This window comes from Camelus ferus, chromosome 18, assembly GCF_009834535.1.
Source record: "Camelus ferus isolate YT-003-E chromosome 18, BCGSAC_Cfer_1.0, whole genome shotgun sequence".
Lineage (NCBI taxonomy): Eukaryota > Metazoa > Chordata > Mammalia > Artiodactyla > Camelidae > Camelus > Camelus ferus.
In genome coordinates, this window is record NC_045713.1 from 18730098 (window position 1) to 18754522 (window position 24425).

Sequence of the window (24425 nt, forward strand, 5' to 3'; positions counted from 1 at the left end):
AGTGAAGTATAATCATTATAATTAATATTCAGGCCCTGCCTTGGTGGTACTTACAGTCTAGCCGCGGAAATGACACACCAGCTGGACAGGAGTACAGAAGTAGAGGGCATAGCAGCCCTATCCAGGAGTATGGGAATGGATTTACGGAGGCCAGTAGAAGTGAGTCAGGTGAAAGTGGAGGAGCAGGCATGCTAAGCAGAGGGCACCGATGGGCAAAGGCCTGGAATCGTGAAAGATCAGGAGTGTTTAGCTCCCCAGAATTGTGTTGGGCTTGAGCAGAGGATACCAGGGGGTCAGACACAGGAGGGTCTTCAGTGCCAGGCTGAGGCCCTGGAAGCCTTGAAAAAGTTTGAAACAGGAGAAGGACATGGTCTAGTGAGAGTCTATAATCACTTTTTTGGATACCAGTGTGAAAGTTGGAACTCTTGGGAGAGTCAAAGACACCAAGAGGGAAACTGATTGGTCACCTCCTCCTGGGTGGCTGGGATGGGCCAATGGCTTCTCTCTCCAATCTGGGCAAGAACCAGCTAGGTTGATTGTGTGACTTTGAGGTAACCTCTCCCACCCATCTGGGCCTCAGTGTCCCAGTCCATTCCATTCAGTGGCGGTCTGGGGAAACAGTGGCTGAGGAAGCCCCAGGAGGCCCAAGTTTGGCACGGACATTCATCTCCTCCTCCTCCTGCTATCTCTAGGACCTGATGTCCTGAGGAAGTTGCCTCCTTCCCTCCCCCTCCTCCAGCCTCATGCCAATGCCTCTAAGACATGTTCTTTTCTGGGCACTGGGGTCCAGGCACCTGTTGTCTCTAAGAAGAGAGAAGGAGCCACCCTAAACTTAGCAGCTGCCCTTGGCCTCCTGAACTGCCCCTCCCTGCCTTAGCTGACAGCTGCCTAACCTTATATGGTTACCATGGGGGTCCAGGCCCAGGGAGGAGCCCACTTATTGCTGGGTTCTGGGAGGGAAGGAGAACTCCAAAGAAGGTAATGGGGGAAGTGCTCAGGAAGCTGGAGCCAAATGGAAGGTGGGGAAGTTGAGGAGAAGGAGATCAGAAGCAACATATCTCAGACGCTGGAGTTCACAGGATCTGAGTCTGAGCTTGGAGTGCAGTGCCTCAAAGAACTCAGAAACCAAGAAATTGGGAAGCTGGGAGCTAGGCTTGACTGAAATTTCAGGATGGTGGACTTTGTATGGAAATTGAAGCTCTCCTGAGGCTGAATCTTGAATCCTGGGGCTCCAGGGACTGGGGACCAGAGACAGGAGGGGCTGGTAAAGTCAGGGCTTTGTGTTTGTGGTCTAGGGTAGCCTCTGGAGAAGGGTGGCTGATGAGATTGGGGTCTGGTTTTTGTTTGTTTGTTTTTTGTTTTTGTTTTTTTAGCAGAGAATGCAGAGCACAGAGAAGTGTGTCAATGAGAGGGAAGTAGGTGATGGGACGGGTCCTGGATCCCCTAAAGAATAAGAACACAGATATGGGAGTTCATAGTATTGGGAATTCATGGTTTGTGGTCTGGGACCCCAGTAGAATAGGGGAGGTGGGCCACTCAGAGGACGAAGTCCCAGGAATTGGAGCCCAGATTCTGGGGAGGAGCTCAGATAGTTGGGGCTGAAGAGAGGGACTTGGGGTTTGGGATTCCTGCCGGGGATGGCGGACCCAGAGAGATGAGTAGCTTAAAGGATTTTAGGGCTCTGGTTATAGTCGCCTGGGCTTGGAGTGCTGGGGTTGGTTGAGGACCAGGCTAAGACTTAGAGACAGAGTGGAGGTCGAGAGTACTTTATCAGGGCACTGGATCTGTGGTGGGCTTGGGAGCTGAATGGAGAATGGGGACCAAGAAAGGACTCAGGCAGGGCAGCGCGGCGCTCTTATTGGCTAAGGAATGCACCAATACTCCCGGCCCCCGCCCTCTCTCCGCCCTGTCCCCAACTGTCACCCCTCTCCCGCGCTTGTCTCGGATTGTCACCGATATCCCTGACCTGGCACCGCCTGCTGGCAGCGCCCCTACTCTTTGGATGCTGCCATTGGCTGATACAGCTATCTATCTTCCTCCCGTTGCTAAAGTGAGAGAATGAGCTTATTGGCTACTGAGGCACATTAATCGCAAATTTGCCCTGGTCCCCCGCCCCCCTCAGCTGTCATTTCTTCCTGACCTTCTTGGGAGACCTAAAGAATTCCTCAATTCCTCAGCTCCTATTGACAGCGGATACTGTCTGTCATTGCCTAAATAGACATTATTGTCTGTCAATTTGACCTCCGCCTACTTCCCTTTTCATTGGCTCTCTTTTAATTATTCCTATGAGCCAGCCCTGCCTCTCCTCGCACAGCACCCGCCTCCTTCCGCCGTCATTCACTATTCAGCCATCTTTATTGGCCAGGAGGTTAAGCTTCCCGCTTTGCTATTAGTTACTTCCTTCGTTCCACCTCCTCCTGCCTTCACGCGCCCTCTCATTGGCTTTTAGAGCCCTCCGCCTTCTCCATTTCCTCTTCCTAAATTACCCACCCCCTTCCCACCTCCAACCCCACCCACCCTTCCAACGATTGGTAGAAACCCAGTTCCCTCTCTCCTATTATTCGTCTGAGCCCTCTGACAAGGCGGGAGGAAAAAGGAGCGCGATGGGACCGCCCGCGCGCAGGCGTGGAACGCCGAAACGCTGGCCGCTTGGCCGGCACCGGGGCGTATGCGCAGGCGCGAGGTCGGCTGCTCGCCCGAAGCGGGAGGGAGGGGGCGGCGGCGAGAGATCGAGACGGGTGAGAGAGCGAGAGGGAGACCCCGACGCCTGGCATCCCTGGACCCCTGCCCCGCCTCCGCGCGCTTGGCAGCTGCCCGCGCGCCGCCCCTGACCCCAGCGCGCGCCGGGCCGCGCCCTTCGCCCTCTCCCCTTTCTCGGCAGGCGGCGCGGAGCGGCCTGAGGGGCGGCGCCTCTTGCGGCCGCCCCGGCGGGGGGATGTGAGGGGCGGCCCGCGGCCATGGAGACCGGCCCGGCGCCTCTGGTGGCCCCGCCGCGCCGTCATGGCGCCCCCGCGGCCCCTTCGCCGCCGCCCCGCAGCTCCCGGGCTGGGTCCGTCGTGGTGGTGGCTCCGGGGCCGCCAGTGACCACGGCCATTTCGGCCCCGGTCACTCTGGTTGCCCCCGGGGAGGCGCAGCCCGCATGGGTACCGGGTCCGACCCAGGCCTCGGCCTCGGCCTCGGGTCCGATGGTCACAGGCAGCACGGTGGTGGTGCTGACTCTGGAGGCCTCACCCGAAGCCCCGAAGGTGCAGGTCTCCGGCCCAGAGCCCTTGGCGCCCCAGGCTGTGGCAGGAGCCGAGATGTCTAAGGCTCTGGCCCCAGGGGCAGACTCTCCAAAGACGGAGGAGGCCGGAATCTCACCCGCGCCTGGACCAGGTACCCTTACCGGGAACCCCACCAGGACCTCTTCCAGAACGGCTCCTGGGGCCCTGACCTCCAAACCCCCGCTTGCCCCCAAGTCGGGAACCACAGTGGCCTCAGGAGTGACTTCACGGGTTGCAGCAGTGACAGCAGGACAGGTGACAAGTGGACATGGAGCTGCAGCAGCAACATCAGCATCAACAGGACAGGCTCCAGAGGACCCCTCAGGGCCTGGAACAGGCCCTCCAGGGACATGTGAGGCTCTGGTAGCTGTCGTGACCGTGACCCCAGCTCCAGAGCCTGCTGAAAACTCTCAGGACCTAGGCTCCACGTCCAGCCTGGGACCTGGCATCTCTGGGCCTCGAGGGCAGGCCCCAGACACTCTGAGCTACTTGGACTCCGTGAGCCTCATGTCTGGGACCTTAGAGTCCTTGGCGGATGATGTGAGCTCCATGGGCTCAGACTCAGAGATAAATGGGCTGGCTCTGCGCAAGACGGACAAGTATGGCTTCCTGGGGGGCAGCCAGTATTCCGGCAGCCTGTGAGTACCCAGTGGGCACCCAGTAGGACTGCTTCAGGGAAGCAGAGGTTGGGGGAGGAGGAAATGATACACCTTGCCCATACTCTGGCAGCCCATCCTCTTCTGAGGATCCAGGGGGTGATTAGTGGGAGTGGGCTTCTTAGCAATCTGTCTTGCCTAGAGCATCCTGAGGTTTCTTTGGCACTGGCGTGTTAGGGTTTCAGACCAGGTGTCTGGAGTTCTGGATCTGAGCCTAAGCCTTGCTTAAGCTTTTGGTGTGTTGTGTGCCCTTGACTTAGTGTCTTCCTCATTTCCCTGCCTCACTTTCCTCCTCTATGAGGTGAAAAGTTGAATGAGATGATATCTTAGGTTGTCCCAGCTCTTCAATGGGCAACTCCAGCCACAGGCCAGATATTCTGGAGGGCTGGCTGGACAGGGGTTCTGGTGGAGATCTTTGGTGCCTTAGGGGGAAAGTGTGGAGGGATGGAGGCACCTTCTCTTCCCCATAACCCTTGGTCTGATAGGGTGGTGAGATGGGGATGTCTGGATGGAGGGGACACTCTGAAGGCAAGGCCCCTCTGTGAAACAGAGAAAGGCAGTCTTGTGTTTTCATTGAAGGAAAGGAGGTGGGGGGGGGGGGGCCTCTTCCCCATTTCCTCATCTCCTCAGCCCGGCTTACTCTTTCCTAGTTCCCTCCAGGGGCCTGAGTCACTCCTAAGGTGGGGGTGTGATTGCTTCTGGCTTCTTCCTTCCCTCTCTTTGGATCCTGCCCATTGTTCCTGTACCCCTTTAACAGCATCACCTGAGACCCCCAGTGCCAGGCCCTATGCTGGGTACTAAGGATAGAATGGTTGTTTCAAGGTGCTCATCATCTAGAGGGAGAGACAAATACTTAAACAGTTGGTTTCAATATAATATGTTACATTTAGCCTAGAGATCATCACAGGGTTTTGTGAACACCTAGGGAAGGAATCTTGCCCAGTCTGGGAATTCAACTGAGCTGATGAATCTGAAGAATGAGTAGGATTTAGTCATGGCTCTGCGTGTTGGGATCAGGGGGACCTGCCTGGTGTTGGGGGAAGCCCTGTGGGAGGATATTCTAGGCAGGGTTTATAATCCAACAAAAAAATCGTAAAATCTTTGAGCACCAATATTCACAGTCCTGTGTGGGGTGGGCAACTGAAATTTGACTCTGGTGCTTTCCCATGCATGATGGATGCATTATTGTGTCAAATTAATAGGTGAAGAAACAGGATTAGAGCAACTGAGTGAATTGCCCCACTCAAATAATTCGGATCTCTGTGACCAACAGCACTCTCCTTAATACCATGCTGCCCTAAGGAACTTGGATTGAATTGGATTTTAGTGAGCCCCTCTTGTGTACCAGGCACTGTGCTGGGTGCTGATTCTGTGTTTTGTGATTTTGTCCTTTAAAATCCATCTTACATGCTGACAGAATCTACTTCTGAGGCAAGGCTGACTGTGGCACACGTTACCTTAAAACCTTTTAGTGGCTACTGTCCACCAGATAAAATCCAAGTGCTTTAGCCTGAACACAGGCTCCTATTATCTGGCTCTGCCTGCCTCTCAGGTCTTCTTTTCCACTTCTCACCATGTGCTGTGATCCTGTCGAAGTGATTGAAGTCTTTTTCCCTTCATACTCAGACTATACCATCAGCCAGAAATGCCCTTCTCTCTGTCTTTTCCTGGTATGTTCTACTCTCCTTCATGGCTTACCTCAGATGTTCCTTCCTCCAGGAAGCTTTCCCTGATATCCATTGCCCGTACTCCAATTAGTGCCTTTTCTGTGCATCCTTGTCATTGCATTTCCCTCACCATACTGCAGTTATCTTCCCTGCTAGCTTGTGGCCTTTTAAGGGCGGGAAAGGTATCTTACTCTTCCTGGCCTTTAGTAGAGTTTGAAATTGACTTATGATAGAGATTAATGAGAAATGATCTTTCTGTTTAAGGAGCTTCTAGGACCAGAGAAACTAACATTAAACCTCCCATTTAACAGTCCTTTATATGCAGTTTCTCAATAGTCCTCTCATAACTTTGTGATGTAAGTGGTGGCATTCCTTTTTACAGAGAGGAAAGAGAATTAGGTTATCACTTGCCAAGACTCCCCAACTTCTAAGGAACAGAACTGGGATTTGAGCTTAAGTCTGTCTGGACACCCAAGCTCTTTCTTCCACTCCACTCACTTCCTGGTACTGGCTCCCACAAGTAACTGTTTCAGGACTGAGGGGGTATCTTGAGTGCGAAGCTCTGACAGAACAGTGAGCGAACAGTGCAAGGAAAGCTTCCTTTGTTTGTTAATCTGGGGCGATTTCAGGGAGGAGGAGGTAGAGGAAATTGCAGATGGTCCAAAGGCTCTCTAGAGTCTGGTAGAAGGAAACTCACACAGTTGCTTCTAAGGAGACAGGGAAGTGTATTTGTTCTTTATTTTATTTTATGGATAATAATTGCTGTCACTTAACTATGTCCCTGCTTTGTGTTATTTCATATAATCTCTTAGGTAGATATTGTTTTTCTCTGCATCTTACAAATGAGGAAATTGAGGCTTAGAGGAATTTAGTGACTAGCCCAAGACCACACAGTGAATAAGTAGTAAAGCTAGAACTTGGATCCAGGTCTAATGCAGAATGTAGCTTTTAAATATTCCATACTCTCTTCCCAAACTTGTATGTGTCAGAAGTGGGATTTGAACACAGTGTCTGTATAGAGATCCAACATGAGAACGCGATCTCTGTTCAGAGATTCCTTCCAAAGGGAATTTCTTCCAGTATGGTGAATTAGGGCCTTGGATGGCCAAGTGGCCAGACATCCTGCTGTTTGGTATTGGTAGCTCACAAAATGCTTTTATGTTCTGGTCTCTCATTTGAACTTGGGGAGTTGGCTTGCCTCAGTTCCCCTAGAAAGCCAGGTTTTATACTACTGACCCCTTCCATACTCCTCATGTCCTCAGAGAGAGCTCTATTCCTGTGGATGTGGCTCGGCAGCGGGAGCTCAAATGGCTGGAGATGTTCAGTAACTGGGATAAGTGGCTGTCACGGCGTTTCCAGAAGGTTTGAGAAGGCTGAGTGGTGGGCAGGGCAACGGACACAGAGGGTATGGGGGGGGGCAGGGAGGGCCTGTGTGCTCTGGAGAAGCCCAGGAACCTGATAGTTTCTGCTCTCTGGACCATGTTGGGGGTAGGCAGTACTTGGGCTTGGGGGGAAGAGTAGCTAAAGACAGAAGGCCAGGCCAGGTCCAATGGTGTTAAGCCCATGGGATGTGGGATGGGTGTCCCAGGGAGCCTGGGGACTGCTGGGGAAAGCTTGGAGGCTGTGCCCGCCACTGAGGCTGTTCCCCTGCATGGACTCTGCGTAGGTGAAGCTGCGCTGCCGGAAGGGGATCCCCTCCTCTCTCAGAGCCAAAGCCTGGCAGTACCTGTCCAACAGCAAGGAACTCCTGGAGCAGAACCCGGGCAAGTTTGAGGTGTGCACAGCTCCAGGGTGTGGGGACCTGTGACATTGTCTGTGTGAAGGGTGTCATTAGTTCCTCCAGATTGGAGATAATTGCTGCTGTTCCTCTGCAGGAGCTGGAACGGGCTCCTGGGGACCCCAAGTGGCTGGATGTGATTGAGAAGGACTTGCACCGCCAGTTCCCTTTCCACGAGATGTTTGCTGCTCGAGGCGGGCATGGGTAAGGTGACCTGACTGAGTCAGTCAGCAAACATTTGTTGAGAGCTCCAGGTAGATATAGGGGCTGGGTTGAAAGCCTTCTAGGACTTCCACAGGAATGGTCCTTAATGGATTGTGTGTCAAGCCATATTGAAGGAAATGTCCTAGGAGGGAGACTCTGACTCAGAGTGATGAGGGGGAGGTGCTGGTGAGGGGATGGGGAGCCACATCACAGGTTCATTGAAGAGGCTGCATTTGAGCTGGGTTTGGAAGGGTAGATGGGAGACAGGTTTTTCCTGGCTTAAGGGTTATGTAAGCTGTGTCTGGGCAGTGGAGTTGGGTAGAGCTGAGGCTGGAAAAACAGTTTAGGGCCAGATCACCAAGGCCCTTAAATGTTCTGCCAAGAGCCTTGAGTTTTGTTCTGTATGCCAGGCTTCCTCAGGAAGTCTATATACTGCTCTATAGCTGTGTGCAAGATGTTTTTAGGTGGTTCTCAGCTTGAGGGAGCATGTGGATGGACTTTTTTTTTTTATCAATAAGTTCATCCTTTCAGCAGATATTTATCAAGCACATGCTATCAGCCAGGTCCTGTTTTAGTCACAGATGATAGCGGTGAGCAAAAGACAAAAACTCCTGCCCTCAGGGGGCTTATTATAGTTAGTAGTGATAGACAGTAGGTAAGATAAAGAAGGAAAGTATGTTGTATGTACAGTGATGGTAAATATTAAGGAAGAGTTTAAAGCAAGAAAAGGGGATAGAGAATGTGACTAGAGATGGGGTTACAAGTGACTTGATCTGACTTGTGTTTTAAAAGGATCGTTCTGGTTGCTGTGCTGAGGACAGACCATAGGAGACAAGGGTAGAAGCAGAGAGACCAGTTAGGAGACTGTTTTCATAATCCAGGAGAGAGACGATGACAGACAGACCAGGATGATAGCAGTGGGGTGATGGGGAGAAGTGGTTGGAGTCTGGATATGTTTTGAAGGTAGAGCCTAAAGGATTTACCAGTGGATTAGACATGGAGTGTGTATGAGAGTAGTTACGGAAGACTCTTAATGTTTTTCGACATTTTTCTTAGAAAACTAGAAGAATGGAGTTGCAATATACTGATATGGATGGGGAAAACTGGGGGAAAAGTAGATTTGAGGATGTATCAGGAGCTCATTTTTGGAATGTGAAGTTTGAAATACTTCTTGGACATACAGATGGAGATGCCAAGTAAACTGGATGTCCAGTATTATATAAGTTTGGATTTCGGTTAGAGGTTTAAACTGGAAATAATTTGGAAATTTAAAGTTGTCAACCTTTACGTGGGACTAAATCTCCCCCATCGGTCTGGATGAGGTCATTAAGGCAGCAGGTATAGCTATGAAAGGAAGCTGTTCAAAGATTGAGCCCTGCAGCTCCAACATTTCAAGAAGGGGAAGATGAGAAAGAACCAGTAAAGGAGAAGGACTAGCAGGAGAAGCTGGTGAGGTATGAGGAGAACCAGGAGAGTATGATTCCTAGAAGCAAAATCAAGAGTGGTTTCAGGATCAGCTGTAGGAAATGTTGCTGATGGGTCAAGTAAAGTCAAGTCTGCAAATGGATCTCTAGATTTAGGAATGTGAGGGTCATTGGTGACCTTGATAAAAGCAGTTTTGTGTAGAGCAGTGGGTTAAAACCTGATTGAAGAATGGAAGGAAAGAAATTGAAGATAGCAGGTCTGTACTCTGGGTTTTTTTTTTTTTTTTTTACTGAATAGGTAGGAAAGAAATGGTGTGATATTTGGAGGGGAAATAGGATAAAGGGAGGTTTTTGTTTTGTTTTGTTTTTTAAGCTGGAGGAAATGACAGATGTTGGTATGCCAACAGGAACGATCTAGTAGATTGAGAAAAATTGATGATACACGAGTGATGGGAAGGTTGCTGGAGGGATGGCCTGTGTAGGTTAGGAGATGGGATGCAGTGCCCAAGTGGAAAGGCTGTGGTTGGCCAGGATCACAGATAGTTCACCCACAGCAACAGGGGAGAAGGTGGTGGCACAGAGACAATCTGGTAGGTGAATGTAGCATGGGAAGTTACATGTTTATTTTAATATGCATTAGGTAAGATAACTAGTATTATCAAACCTGTCATTTCAAGGATGCTATTGCAGACTGGAGAAAAAAAATTAAGTAGGTAATAGTAGGGGTGGCATGCAGATATACCACAAATGAAGATCACACTTCAATGACAATTTTGGGAAACACTATTGTAAGCAGTGGTCATGAGTGGGTGACTGGAGGCAGGGAGAGGATTTGGGATGTTATTACATTTTCCTGGGTAAGAGATGAAGGTCTGAGCTGCTCACTGGCTGGGAGGTGGAGATAGGGAATAGAGATGAATGAAATTCAGAATGTGGTGTTGATAACACTTGATTAGCTGTGGGGAGTGATGGAAGGCTCTCTGTTTTCTGACGTGGGGCTGAGTGGATGGAATTCCCATGCACAGCAGTGGGGCACCCTCAAGGAAGAGGAAGAGGTCTAGGGCAGTTTATTTTGGATGCAGAGACAAGAGAAAGGTCTGAGGCATAGCTGGTTTCCCAAGCATTCACCAAAAACCAGGGCCCTGCCCTGGGGGAACTGATGAAATCCAGTGAGACAGATAAGGCAGGCCATGCCCTGGGGGAGCTCCTGCTCTGGGGTGGTAAAAACATTCAGACAGTGCTGGAGGCAGGCTGGTGCTGCACTGTTGAAAGCTTCCTGAAGAAGGTGACCTTGAGGGTTTATAGGATGGTGGCAGATGGAGAGAGAGCACAGTCTGTGCTGGGGAATGGGTAGGGAGCACGTGGGTGTGCAGGCAAGGGTGGAAGTCTGGAGCCTGGAATAAAGCTTAGATTATAGTCTGAGTCTTTGGCTTAAACTTGATAGGCAGGATTAGGAAGCTGGATGGAGGTGTGTGGTGTGATGGTCAAGGTGTGAGGTTGATCTGGAACACAATCATAGGGCAGCTCTTGATGTGGTTGGTGGGGGTGGGTTTATTTGGGGCAGAGAGCTCCCAACTCCTGTGATTGCCTTCATGGTCTTTCTCAATATCCATAGGCAACAGGACCTGTATCGAATCCTGAAGGCCTACACTATCTACCGGCCGGATGAGGGCTACTGCCAGGCCCAGGCCCCCGTGGCTGCAGTGCTGCTCATGCACATGCCTGCTGAGGTCAGCAGATGCTGGTCCTGGTTGGGGAGGGGCTGGGAGGATCTTGGCCTGCAGTGGTGATGGGGGAGCTTCCTGCTCCCTGTTTCTCAGGCTCCATCCCTCTCTCCTTGTTCCTGCCCTTCCCAGCAAGCCTTTTGGTGCCTGGTGCAGATCTGTGACAAGTACCTCCCCGGTTACTATAGTGCAGGGCTGGTAAGTGTCTGAAGGCTGGGTGCAGTTGGGGCTGTGACTTTTCCCTAAGGCTGCAGAGTGGTCCTTGTCCTGCCTCACCCTGTGCCACTCTGTCCCTCTGCTCTGGACCTCTCCCACTGAGGTGAGGATCCCCTACCCCAAGACTAGTTCTACCCCAAGGGGGGGCCACAGCAGGCCTCACCTGATGGCTCGTCCCACTTCCAGGAGGCCATTCAGCTGGATGGAGAAATCTTTTTTGCACTGTTGCGCCGGGCCTCCCCGCTGGCACATCGGCACCTGCGACGGCAGCGCATTGACCCTGTGCTCTACATGACAGAATGGTTCATGTGCATCTTCGCCCGCACCCTGCCCTGGGCTTCAGTGCTGCGTGTCTGGGATATGTTCTTCTGTGAAGGTGATTCTGTAGCCATTTGGGCCTTGAGGGGGCTGGGGATTCCATGGTGGCTGCCAGAGAGAGGGTAGCCCGCTGACAGAAGGTACTTGGTGGGCCTACACTTCACTACAAGAAGTCTGGGGGCTGGAGAAACTGAGCCCTGGTCTTGTTGGCTTTGCCACCAGCCCATAGTTTGCTCTACCTCCCAGGAACCTGAAACCCATGGCAGTTTATTTTCCTTCTTGGGTCCTCAGTCTTCTCACCCATAAGGTTGGCTGTAGACAGGGATGGGGTCTGTGTGTTCCTCCTGATTGGGACAGGCTGAGATCCCAGGCTGATCACCCAGGCTGTCTTCTTTTTGACCCTGCAGGTGTCAAGATCATCTTCCGGGTGGCCCTGGTGCTGCTGCGGCACACGCTGGGCTCAGTGGAGAAGCTGCGTTCCTGCCAAGGCATGTATGAAACCATGGAGCAGCTGCGCAACCTGCCCCAACAGTGCATGCAGGAGGACTTCCTGGTGCATGAGGTAGGTGCTGGCCTTAGCATACCTCACACCTGCTTCAGCCCATCCCCATCGCCATCCCCATTTTCATTTTAGTACCTGTTTCTTCTCTGTCTAGGTGACCAACCTCCCAGTGACAGAAGCACTGATTGAGCGAGAGAACACAGCCCAGCTCAAGAAGTGGCGGGAAACCCGGGGCGAACTGCAGTACCGGCCCTCACGGAGACTGCATGGTTCCCGGGCAATCCATGAGGAGCGACGTCGGCAGCAGCCACCCCTGGGCCCTTCCTCCAGCCTCCTTAGCCTCCCTGGCCTCAAGAGCCGAGGCTCCCGGGCCGCTGGAGGCGCCCCCTCCCCACCCCCTCCTGCCCGCAGGGCCAGTGCTGGGCCTGCCCCAGGGCCTGTGGTCACCGCTGAGGGACTGCGTCCATCTCTTCCTTCACCTACTGGCAACAGCACCCCACTGGCTCCCAGCAAGGAGACCCGCAGGCAGGAGAAAGAACGGCAAAAACAGGAAAAGGAACGTGAGAAGGAGCGGCAGAAACAGGAGAAAGAGCGGGAGAAGCAGGAGAAGGAACGGCAGAAGCAAGAGAAGGAGCAGCAGAAGCAGGAGAAGGAGCGGCAGAAGCAGGAGAAGAAGGCCCAAGGCAAGAAGCTCTCGCTGCGTCGGAAAGCAGATGGGCCCCCTGCCCCCCAGGACGGCGGGGACAGGTCGTCAGCATCAGAGGCCCGGCAGGATGCTTACTTCTGACCTCTGCCCTGGGGCTGGACTGCATGGCCCCCTTTTTCCCTCAGCCAAGAGCAGGCCTGGCCTGGGGTGTTGCTCCCAACCCCCTTGGCAGGTGTCCCTCTTTCTGAGGAAAGTGGCTTGATTCCCCATTTCCTTGCCAGCTGCTGATCCCTACACAGCCAGGACAGTCAGAGTACACAGGGCAGCTGCATTTCCCTGGGGCAGCAGTGAGCAAATCTGGAGCCCCTCACCTCTAGTTAAGCCCAGCTGGGGTCTCTGTCACTTCTGCCCCAATTCCTTCTGGGGTCCCTTCCCAGGTGCTGTCCTGACTGGCCTTTTGTCACCACAGGGGTGACTCTTGGCGATGGGAGTCAGCGGTTTTCAGATTCTTACACTCCAGTCACTCCCCTTACCCATGAAGTGGAGCTGGGTTCCTTTTTCCCTTCTTGAGTCTTGCCTATCTCCCCCACTTCCTGGCTGGGGGCCAAGACTCTTCTTGCTCTACTTCTGGACATCTCTGTGTTGTAATTATGTACAGAAGACCTGGTCAGCCCAGGGTGGGGGTGTTCACTCTATCTTCTGTCCTTTGGTTCTCCCTCCACAATGTTCTTGCACTCTAGTTTATTTAAGGGGACATGCACTGGAACAGGAAATGTCCCCCTCTTCCCCACCACCACCCTCCTTGCTCTCCTTCCTCTTCATCTACCTTTCTCTGTATTCTCAGGCCTCCCCTGCTTTGTCTCACCAGAACCCCCACCTTTTACCTTGTTCCCTTCCAACCCTCCAGCCCGTACCTGGGTAAGGGGTCTTCCCTTGAGCTCCAGGGGGTGGAACCCAGTGTTTACATTTTCTTCTGTCTCTGCCCCCACCCCGTACAGCGCTTTGAGGAACCGGAAAAGAACCTGCTGTTGTACCTGGGTCCGTCTCCTGCCTTGTTATTTGATGAAGGGGGTTAGAGTAAGTACTAGGAGGGAGGGAGTGATAGAGCCAGCCAGGATCTGGGTGTCTGTTGAAGCGGTCAGCTGGTCTTGGCCAGTAGGTACCTTTTGGCCTTTGATCCATCTCTCAGTCACTTATCAACAGGTAATGATTGAGCTCCACCTCTGCCTGGGATCTGCTGCCTCCATTGTCACTGGCCTCTTGGAGCCCTCTTTGCACTGCCTGCAGCACCTGGATCTCCTTCCCAAAGTGCTCATGCAACTCCTGGAAGCTGGAGAGGGGACTGAAGGTGGCTGGGAAGTCACAGTCCTCTGGGGGTGATCTTGGCCAGCTCCCTGGTACAGCTCCCGGTACTGGGCCTCCAGGGGGCGTAGCAGCACAGCCAGCCACCTCCAGCTTGCCCTAGCCAGTGCCCACAGCCAGGCTTCCAGCTCCTGGTTTTCTGCTGCCAGCTTGTAGGCCTGCCCACCTTCTACCCCTGGTGTCAGGATGGTAAAGGCATAGGGGTTCTGTGGCCCCAAGGTGTGGCTCCACTTGGTAGTTCTCTAACAGGATGAGGCTCAGGGGCATGTGGTCTGCCTGGTGTTCCAGGTAAAGAGGTTTCCCCAGAGGATGAACCAGTGGTGTTGGTAGGGGTATTTCAGGCCCCCTTTAGCAGGATGCCCTACCGGTCTGGATCCTGTGTTTTGTACCCACAGAAGAAACAGCACGGATTTTGCTTCATAGTAGTCCAATCTGGGAGGAAACTAGGGGCAAGAGAGAGGAGGGGTGGTCCATCCGGTTATGCTGGGGCCCCCCATGCTGCCCTTCTCAGGCTTTAGTTGGGTCTTTCTGGGCACAGCCTTGGCCTACTGGGATTCAGACTCAGTATCCTCAAGAGGTAGAGGTCTTGTCCGCACAACACTGAACCTAACCCTCCTAACCTCCCAAACCCAGCTCTTCCCCTTGGGCCAGATTATAAAACCTGGGTAGGGGCCACTTGGCTAGGGTCCTGCTTGGGGGGAGGGGGGAGTCTGGGTATTCACTGCTGCCCTTTCCCAGGCCTACCTGAGATGAAGGCAAAGGGACTTCTGGGACTTCGGTACTGGGCACAGGTCACACTGCCACCTCTCCTGTTACGGCTCTTAACCACCTCAGAAACCAGGAACTTAACGCAGGGAATAGGCGTAGGGTAAATGACTTCCCCTGGGTCCTAAAAGGAGCTGGGTTCAGAAGGTGTCCCAAGAGCCACCAGGAGAACCGAGCATCCCCTCTGGGACAAGAGCAAGGCCACACCTCAGACTAGGAGACAGCGGGCAACTGGACGCTTACAGTGGGAAGGCAGGGTTTCTAATGAGATGGTGATGGGTGCAGAGCCAGCCCTGGGGAAAAGGCGACTCAGCCCGGGAAAGGGAAACTAGGGCAGCAACCCACTGACCCTGCTGGGACTTTGCTTCTCCATCGTGATCCTGGGCTCCCCTTTAAGTAGAGTGCCCCCCACTTTCTCCTCAGCCTCTACTGCTGTAGGAGGGAATCGAGACCACTTCCGGCCGTCCTCGTCCGATCAGGGTCTAGGCGTTAATACGTCCCGTCTTCTCGCCATTGTCGCCCCACACGGCTCACGTCACTTCTGCGGGGGGTGTGGGTGTGGGTGTGGGTGTGTCTTTCCCCACTCAGTGCGTATTTCCGCTTGTTCCCGCAGTTAGTCTTAGCTCTAACCCAAGCGAAGCCACTTCCGGCCTTCCCTGGAGCCTGCCGCAGTTCTCTTCCGGGTGATGGCGGCTGAGTGCCCCGGATGTAGCCCTGGCGAAAGCCTCTCTCCCTTTCTTCCCCCGCCTTCCCTGGATCCTTAGGTGAGCGCGCGCCGGTGGGACTGCTGGAGTCCCCGGGGCTCTGCCGCCTCTCGAATTTGTACACAGCCCAAGACAGTTGGGGGGGGTCACCCAGCGGAGTTGGAGTTCGGCGCAGGGAGGAGCGGGGCTGCCGGGGCGCCAGGTCCTGGGCCTGCCAGGGCCCCACAGACTTCCAGGAAGCTGGGGGTGGTGGAGCGGGTGTCAGCCCGCGGAGCACCTTCGCTCCCAGGACTGCGGGGTCCGGGAATGGGGGTGGTCACGTGGAGGAACCCATCTTTCGTTCAGGGTGGGAGTGCCCATGGGGAGCTCCTCCGCGCGTTCACCTCTCCGTCCCCGCAACTGCAACTCTTCCGGATGCCAGACTGGTGCCTCCTGGCTGCCAGCTCCCCTTATGGCCCTTGATTCTGTGTTCCCTCCTGTCCCTAACTAGATCTAGTAACGATCAGGTGAAAGATTTGTTGTGCAGGGAGCCCTCTCGCGGTAAGTATTGTGCTCACCAAGTTCCCCTAATCTTCACCCTTTCCCTCGGCTCAGCTTGGGGAAGGCCCCTCTATCCAGTCATGCCAAAGAGGAAAGTGACCTTCCAAGGCGTGGGAGATGAGGATGATGAGGATGAAATCAGCGTCCCCAAGAAGAAGGTGAGGGGGCCAGACTCCTGCGTTCTGGGGAAGAGTGAGGGGAGAAAAATAGGAGCTAGAAGCTAGCAGAGAAACCTGGAGGGACAAAGAAAGGGTGGAAGGGGCTAGAGTTTCCATGCGCTGTGAGAAATGGGTTTGAAAGATTTTCAGTTTGAGTCTAGAACCTAGGATATTTGGGGCTAATAGCTAGTAACCTACATCTCTCTCGACTTCTGGCTCCTGCTTACAGTTGGTGGATCCTGTGGCTGGGGCAGGGGGTCCTGGGAGCCGCTTCAAAGGCAAACACTCTTTGGACAGCGATGAGGAAGATGATGATGATGAAGGGTCTAGCAAATATGACATCCTGGCCTCAGAGGATGTAGAAGGTGAGTTATACCCAAGAATTGACTTTCTACTAGAGGAATAAATAGATGCTCCTGTGGTTGTGGAGCACTGGAGGCTCCTGTCTCTTTTGCACACCTAGCATGGGACTCCTGTGTTTTGGGTGCAGGTCAGGAAGCAGCCACGCTCCCCAGTGAGGGAGGTGTGCGGATCACACCCTTCAACCTGCAGGAGGAGATGGAGGAAGGCCACTTTGATGCTGATGGCAACTATTTCCTGAACCGGGATGCTCAGATCCGAGACAGCTGGCTGGACAACATTGACTGGGTGAGGTCCAGGGGCTGGCATGGCTGGGCCTGGAGGTGGCAAGTGCTGTTGGGCCTGGAACCTGAGACAGTTTGTCAGAAATAAAACTCTCCTATTTTCGCATTACAGGTAAAGATCAGGGAGCGGCCACCTGATCAGCACCCACCATCAGACTCAGAGGAGGAGGACAGTCTGGGCCAGACACCATTGAGCACCCAAGCCCTCCTGGAGGGCCTTCTGGAGCTGCTGTTGCCAAGAGAGACAGTGGCTGGGGCACTGAGGCGTCTAGGGGCCCGAGGAGGAAGCAAAGGGGGCAGCAAGGGGCTGGGGCGGCCCAGTTCCCCTCAGCGCCTAGACCGGCTCTCTGGGTTGGCCGACCAGATGGTGGCCCAGGGTAACCTCGGAGTATATCAAGAGACAAGGGAACGGTTGGCTATGCGGCTGAAGGGATTGGGGTGTCGGACCCAGGGACCTCCTGACCCCACACCACCACCCTCTCTGGACATGTTTGCTGAAGAAGTGGCAGAGGGCGAGCTGGAGACCCCAACCCCTACCCAGAGAGGAGGTAAGATTGTAGGGCAAAGGAGGGGTGTTGTGGGCAGGGGGCAGGCCACTTGAGGCCCCTGTGGCTTTGCTTGTTATTTTAGAAGCAGAGTCTTCTGGAGATGGTCTGGCGGATGTGATGTGGGAATATAAGTGGGAGAACACGGGGGATGCTGAGCTGTACGGGCCCTTCACCAGCACCCAAATGCAGGTAAGCTCCTTTCTACTCCATTTTGCCTCTTCTCTACCTCTCTCCACTCCGTCAGTCCTGCCCTAGCTCTGCCCTCTCTTCCTGCAGACTTGGGTGAATGAAGGCTACTTCCCAGATGGTGTTTATTGCCGGAAGCTGGACCCTCCTGATGGACAGTTCTACAACTCCAAACGTATTGACTTTGACCTCTACACCTGAACCTGATGAGGGCCCAGTTTGGTGGCCCCTTCTTTCCTGGACTTTGTGGAAGAGGCCCTGGCTGCCTCAGGCAGTGAGGATATTGGGGGCCAGTTTTCAGTCAACTTCCTTTTCCCAATAAAGGCCTTTAGTTGTGTATTAGGGCCTTGACTTTGCTGATGGCCAGAAGCTGGCCTTTCTCCACCGCTCTTTTGGACTTGTCTTGGTCCTTGAGTGTTTCCTCTCATGAAGTTCCTCCTTGGGAGTTCCTCTCTAGTCTGTTGAACCACCTCACATTGTTTATTACTCCTAAGGGTGGAGCTGGGGCCTGTCAGGTGTCCTGTGGCCTCTCAATCTGGATTGTGTTCACCATCTAAAAAATTCCTTCACTTACATGCTGTTCTCCAGAGTCCTCTGGGGGTTCCTGTTATGTTGCTTTTAGGTCTTTGGCTTTTAGGGCCTCAGATTTTCTGCTTTGCAGCCAGTACAGGTTAGAGTCCCAGAATTGAAGATTTTAGGCCTGGAAGCACTGGTACATCTGTTGAGGGTGAGCAGGAAGATTGGTACTTACTGGCCCCCACTGTCTTGAGCTCTTTAGATGTTGGGCAGAAGTGTCCTCTTACATAAAGTCCAGATTCAGTGTTGGCACTTGAATGGACCTTTCACGGCCACCTGCACCAGTCATGCATTGTAGAGGCACAGAGAAGGGTAGCATCTCACTGCAGGTTACACAGTGAATCAGAGTGCTAGCCCAGACCTTTCCTGGCACCAGGCCTTTTCTGCCTGGCCTTGGAGGCCCTGCCGCTTACATTTCCTGGGCTCCCACAATTTGCCTGGCACGGGACTAGTGCTTTGAGGGAACTGAGATAACTGTCTGGTCTCCTTCAAGGAATTCAGAGTCTGGGCAGGTAGGGAGGAAGATGGATAGGTTTGATTGTATGTCTTAACACCTTCCACCTACTGGCAGTGCTGCCTCATGCCTCTCACTCACACCAAGTTAGTTCTCTGCCTAGGCTCTCTATTGGAATCTCATGGGGAGCTGTAACATTACTCCTCACAGATTTGGAATGAATTGGTCTAGGTAATGGCCTGGTGGTTGGATCTTTTAAAAGTTCCCAGGTGTTTCCCATGTGCAGCCAGGTAGCAGACGACTGGGCCTGACTTCCATGACTGAGATTACACCTGGGGAGAGAGGCCGGATCCTGAACTCTGCTCCAGGAGAGCTAAGCATGTGCATGGACTGGGGCTTTGGTGGAGTCTGTTAGTTGCAGGAGAGTTGAGCACCAGAGCCCTGGGGCAAATGGGAGTCCCGGGGGGAAGGAGCCAGTCTCGGAACTAGGAAAGACTTGGGGGCGAGTGGAATACTTGATGCTCCAATGAGGCATCCAACTTCCATAATAATTAGGCCCACTCTAGTGCCAGCCCAGACCTGGATTTCCTTGACTTCAAGATGCCTTCAGTTTTAAGATGTCTTACTTTGTGTCATTGTGAAAGAAAACCCTGCTCGTTAAAGTTGTTAAGATGTCATTGATTCAAAGCTGCATCCTGATTTCAGAATCAGGTGTCTTAGGACCAGTGAAGTACAGTGGTCACCTTTATATCCCCAATGACTCAGTCATGGGAGGTGCTTAGTGTTTGGTGAATAGATGGAAGCTGGAGATGGGGGGGGGGTGTTCCCCTGGATGTCCTACACACCTCATGCTCCCTGGATCCAAAGCTGACCTCACCCTCTCCCTAGCCTCGTGTGTTCACCTTCCTGATGACACCACATGAAGGCAGAATAGTGGCCCCCAAAGATGTCCCTGTCCTCAATCTCAGAACCTGTGACTATATGACTTGACTTGGCAAAAGGGACCTTGCAAGTGTGATTCCATTAATGACTTAGAGGCGGGGGTTATCGTGGATTGTTGAGGTGTAATCACAAGGGTCCTATTAAGTGAAAGGGAGTGAGGAGGGTCAAGGTGAGAGGGAGGTGAAGGTCTTACACTACGGCTGGCTTTGAAGATGGAAGTAAGGGCAATGTACGAAGGAGTGCAGCTGGAAAAGGCAAAAAAGATGAATTCTTCCCAGGGTCTCCACAAAGAAATGCAGCTCCACTGAAGATTTTACCCCGGTGAGAATCATCTTGAACTTTTGGTCTCTAGAACTAATAAAGTTGTGTTGTTTTTAAGACATAAGGTTTGGGGTCATTTGTTACAGCCCCAGTAGGAAACTAACACTCCAATCTAATGCCTCTTTCCTTTGTGACCATCACTAGTTCTCTCTCCCTGTGGCCATGTCCCTATTACAAGCCCCCATCAACACTTAACTCTCTTGCCTTTGTGTGTGTGTATAATTTCTATGTAAGTAACTTTTTTATATTTTACAGTAGTTTTGTAGATTGACAGAAAGTTTATAAAAATAGAACAGAGTTCACCTAGTTTCCCTTATTGTTAACATCTTTCAGTGGTACATTTGTTATAACTAATGAACCAATGACATTACTAATTTTAAACGGCTTTGTTGAGAAATAATTCACACATTTAAAGTACAGTGGTTTTTCACAGGATTATGCAACCAGCACCACAGTGTCATTTTAGAACATTTTTCTCTACCCTGAAAGAAACCCCACCCATTAGCAGTTCATCCCCATTCCTCCCCATCCTCCCTCGCTCTCCAGTCCCTGCCAACCACTAGTCTACTTCCTGTCTCTGTAGATTGGCCTATTCTGGACATTTTATATAAATGGAATCATATGATATGTGGTTTTCTGTCTCCTGCGCTGCTTCTACTTAGCATGTTTTCAGGATTCATCCACGTAAGGTGTAACAGTACTTTACTCTTTTTTATTGTTGGATAACATCCCACTATATGGGTGGATTGCTATTGACTAAACCTCACATTTTATCTGGATTTTAAAAGTTTTCCCCTAATGTCCCTCTTCTGTTTCAGAATCCTGCCTGGGACATCACATTGCATTTAGCTGTTGTGTCTCCTTGGCTTCCTCTGCTGTGACTGGTCCTCAGACTTGTTTTCACTGACCTTGACCAGTCTGAGGCGTGCTGGTTAGCTATTTTGACAAATTCCTACAGTTTGAGCTTCTCTGGTATTTGCCCCATGATTAGATTTGGGTTATGGGTTTGGGGGAGGAAGACCACAGAAGTGAAGTCCTTTGCCTTTCACTGGAAATTTTAAAGCCTCCCCATTGCCCTCAAGAGAAAGTTCAGAAACTTGAAGCTGACGGGAGGTCTTCCATGGCCCAGCCCGAGCCAGCCCCTCCATCTCCACATCTGCCTTTGCTTCCCTTCCCCCTTCTCTGCCCAACTCCAGGCTCCAGGCTGCTTCCAGAACAGGACAAATCATTTATTTCTCCAGGCCTGGCCTGTGATGCTCTTCTCTCTTTCCTGACTCTGCAGCACAACAGACCAGTGACTCTGTCTGCTGTGACATAGTTCTAGGCCTCCTCTGCCTAAAGGCTTCTGGACTCCCAATCCCCACTTCCCAGGTTGGTCATCGTTTCTTGCGCGGTGCCCAGTAGCACAGATGTCTGATGCACATGCAAAGTGGTTTCTCCTGGTCTGACTCCACCAGTTAGCCTGAGACGGGATCAGTTGATGAATGAATAGGAAACGAGCCTCTTCTTTCCTTGTCCTGTGTGTCAGAGAGACAGCACCCTCTTGAGCCAGACTGGAGTGTGGGAGTCTGTTTGACTGTCTTTTCGGCCCCAGAAGGGGCAAGGTGTGCAGGATGGTCAGCATACAGATGTCTGCACCCAAGTGTCTCCCAAGGAGGCAGGGCTGAGGGGTCGTTAGGAGCATTCTAACTCCTGGGTGTGTCACTGAGTCATGAACAAATTTGTAAGGGGTTCAGGGTAAAAGCTGCAGATGTCATCACTGCATCTGGGACACCAGACCCTCTGAAATACAGCCTCTTGCCTTTGGCAGTCCATTTTCCAGAAGAGTAACAGGAGTGGGGGAAGGCGATTCTGGGTGCTACCAGTGGAGGTCTGGGGTCTCATCTTCTGCCCTGGGCATCTGGGGGTGCCCCAGGAAAGACAAGGACTGGGAAGGAGCCCCCAAAGGGGTTCAGATGAATGAAGAATCAGGCTCCACAAAGCCTGAGGAGTTTGGGTGTCTTCACAACTTTGACGCATCTGCCACCCCTTCTAGATCCGCCCAGCTGGCTTGCTGCCTGATTGCACAATCACTGAACCCCAAGTTCCCAGGCAGTGGGGAGGCCTGAACCTGGCAGTTTGCCTTCCACTCTGCTTCCAGCCAGAACCAAGCTAGAGCCCTGGGGATGCCCAGTTCTTCCTGATGCTGCAACCCAAGAGGAATTTCTCTCAAGGGCAGATTTAGTAGCAGGTGTTTTGCACAGGACCCCAGGGTGGAAATGTTCCTTCAAGTCAGTAGTCATTTCTGAACTTCCCGTGGAGGCCAGGCTGCCCCTTGGTCTTTTTGGCCGTTCCCCATGTTCAATGATATGCTGTTCGTGGTAAGTTCAGCACCTTCTAGCCCACCTTTAGCCTCCTCCATGGGGGCCAGCCCAGCATACATCTCCAATCGGCTGGCTGGGGGCCACTGCTGCCCTGTTCTCCAGGAGGCTTATCTGGCCCAGCCTGCCCTGTAGGTGAGACCTCACTTACCTGGGTAAACACTGCATGTGACAAGCCTGGAAAACCCAGCTGCAGATGCTGATGATGTCTGAGATTTGCTTGGGCAGCCTCTGGTTTTCTTGTTCTGATGCTATCATCCTTGTTCTCGCTTTCCTGTTCTCCACCCGCTACCCCACGTGTCTCTGCTCTGCAGCTCTCGGTGCCATCAGCCCTGCGGCTCCAGTGCCCAGTTATGGACATATTTCTTTATCTCGACCGCGTCACACTTGGACACAATGTGGGCATTTGCCCTCTGTCCTAAGGGTGCTGCTACCTCTTATCTGACCCAGACTTCCCAGGCTAAACCCATCTCTATTTGACAGGAGAAGAGGAGGGTGTTTGACGTTACTTAAGGACCTAAATAAGTTACCATCTTGCACAGCCTGTTGTTTAGTGTCTGAAATGCCTGGATTTTGTGAGGATTTTCACTTGTTTAAGGAAGGTAGGTATATTTGACTCTTTACTCCATTCTGGCCAGAGCCCCAGTCAGGCTCTCTGATTACACTGTGCTGCACCCCAGCCCAGCCCCACCTTGTGCCCCAGTATCAGTGGCAGTAGAGACAGTAGAGGGCAGCTTCTGGTTCTCCACAAATGTCCCCAGAGTCCTCCATGGAGGTCAGCAGGAGGCCCTGTTCCCTGGGTTCATGAACACCGAGGCCGTGTGGGCTAGAGGTGAGCATGGGGGAGCAAGCTGGTGGGAGAAGCCTAGCCTTGAATGTCATGGCCGTGGGCTCCCTGCCACCAACTAGTCTGGGATCCATGAGGAGGCAGGCCACGTGACATCTATCTAAAGCCCCCTGGAGGTTTGTCTTCTGGGGAACATTCTTTGCTCTGACTGTTCCTAAAGTTGCCTTGGTGATGATAATAATAGCCAACATTTATTAAGTACTAATAATGTGTGCTTAGGCACTAGGCTAAATTGTTCACACATTAGTCCTCCTAGTAACACAGGAGCGGATGTACTATTGTTATTCAGGTGTAAACACATCAGTAACAGGAATGTGGGCCCTTCTGCGGTTTCCTGAAGGAGTAGCCAGAGTGACTGGCACAGGGGCACTGGAGGGGTTGCCTTGGCCAGTGGCTCTCCACACAGAGGTACAGAACTATTCCAGTATCTTAACAAATGGGCCAGCTGCACCAGTGTGTGTTAACTGAACTTGACTCCTGTGGCTGTGTCAGGAAGACACTGGTCTTTGCAAGTTCCATAGTGGGCAGCAGGTGGCAGGACACCAGCATGGTGCCATTACTGTCAAGACTGCCCAGGACCCTGGGCCAGTGACAGAATAGGAAGCTTGGCAGATTTACTACCGCCTGTCCTAACAAGGGCCTACAGGCCTGTGTTTACTGCTTTCAGCCCTTCCCAGACCCCATTCTCCAGCCACAGTGAACTTCTTCCAGAAGCTTCCACCCCACAGGCTCTTTGTTGCCTCCAGGCCTTTGCTGAAGCTCTTCTTTCCCTCTGAAGTTCTCTTCCCTCTTCTCTCTGACTGGCTAACTTCTACTATTCAAGACCAGATGGTTAAAAACATTTTGTATATTAAGGAACTGCCAAACTTTTCTAAAGCGGCTGTGCCCTTGCATGTTCTCATCTGCAGTGTATGAGGTTAAACATTATGTCTTTTTATTTATTTTATTTTTTATTGAAGTATAGTCAGTTTACAATGTTTTGTCAATTTCTGGTGTACAGCATAATGTTTCAGTCATATATATACACATACATATATTCATTTTCATATTCTTTTTCATTGTAGGTTACTATAAGATATTGAACAGAGTTCCCTGTGCTGTACAGTAGAAACTTGTTGTTTATCTATTTTATATATAAAACATGTCTTGAATGCCTGTTAGAATAGTTGAGAATCAATGACAGTTTAAACTAGATTAAATGTATAAACTGGATAAAGGTGCTTTGGTTCTGATGGATGTTGGGGCAGGTAAGTACCAGTCCTTCCCAGCAGGAAACAGAATCTCACTCGGCTGGTTCTGGAGCAGTGCTGTCCAACAGAACCTTCCATAGTGTTCAAAACTTCTATATCTGCAGTGTTCAAAATTGTAGCGACTATCCACATTGGCTACTGAATGCTTGAAATAGGGCTAGTGCAATGGAGGAACTGCATTTTAGATCGTATTTAATTTTAATTACTGTAGTTTAAATTCCAATACCCATATGTGGCTAGTGGTTATCATATTGTACAGCACAATTCTAGAGGCTTTAATATATGGACTCCTTGTAGAGGTATGGATATAAAGAACCTACAAAGAGTGTTGAAGCCCCCAGAGACTAAAAATAATGGGAAAATGTTAATAC

General features: G+C 51.9%; 2 protein-coding genes and 1 long non-coding RNA gene across 4 annotated transcripts; 2 read left to right on the top strand and 1 right to left on the bottom strand.

The window, feature by feature from the left end:
• Positions 1 to 2617: 2617 nt before the first annotated feature.
• On the top strand, positions 2618 to 13435 carry TBC1D10B (TBC1 domain family member 10B). Its single transcript, XM_006181513.3, has 9 exons — positions 2618 to 3901; positions 6849 to 6948; positions 7253 to 7360; positions 7461 to 7567; positions 10607 to 10721; positions 10848 to 10913; positions 11118 to 11307; positions 11657 to 11811; positions 11906 to 13435. The coding sequence occupies exons 1-9, from the start codon at positions 2958 to 2960 to the stop codon at positions 12536 to 12538; spliced, it is 2418 nt and encodes an 805-aa protein (XP_006181575.3). The 5' UTR covers positions 2618 to 2957; the 3' UTR covers positions 12539 to 13435.
• LOC116657557 lies at positions 12779 to 15000 on the bottom strand. Its single transcript, XR_004312687.1, has 2 exons — positions 14504 to 15000; positions 12779 to 14202 (listed from the first exon to the last, which is right to left on the bottom strand). It is a non-coding gene; the product is annotated as an uncharacterized LOC116657557 (long non-coding RNA).
• A 149-nt stretch (positions 15001 to 15149) lies between these two features.
• On the top strand, positions 15150 to 19656 carry CD2BP2 (CD2 cytoplasmic tail binding protein 2). Of its 2 annotated transcripts, none has more exons than XM_006181514.3 (7): positions 15150 to 15288; positions 15823 to 15926; positions 16156 to 16291; positions 16417 to 16574; positions 16683 to 17118; positions 17201 to 17307; positions 17395 to 19656. In XM_006181514.3, the coding sequence occupies exons 2-7, from the start codon at positions 15849 to 15851 to the stop codon at positions 17503 to 17505; spliced, it is 1026 nt and encodes a 341-aa protein (XP_006181576.1). In that variant the 5' UTR covers positions 15150 to 15288; positions 15823 to 15848; the 3' UTR covers positions 17506 to 19656. The 2 variants fall into 2 exon arrangements, with proteins under 2 accessions (XP_006181576.1, XP_032316367.1); XM_032460476.1 differs by lacking the exon at positions 15150 to 15288 and adding an exon at positions 15407 to 15430.
• Positions 19657 to 24425: the final 4769 nt, after the last annotated feature.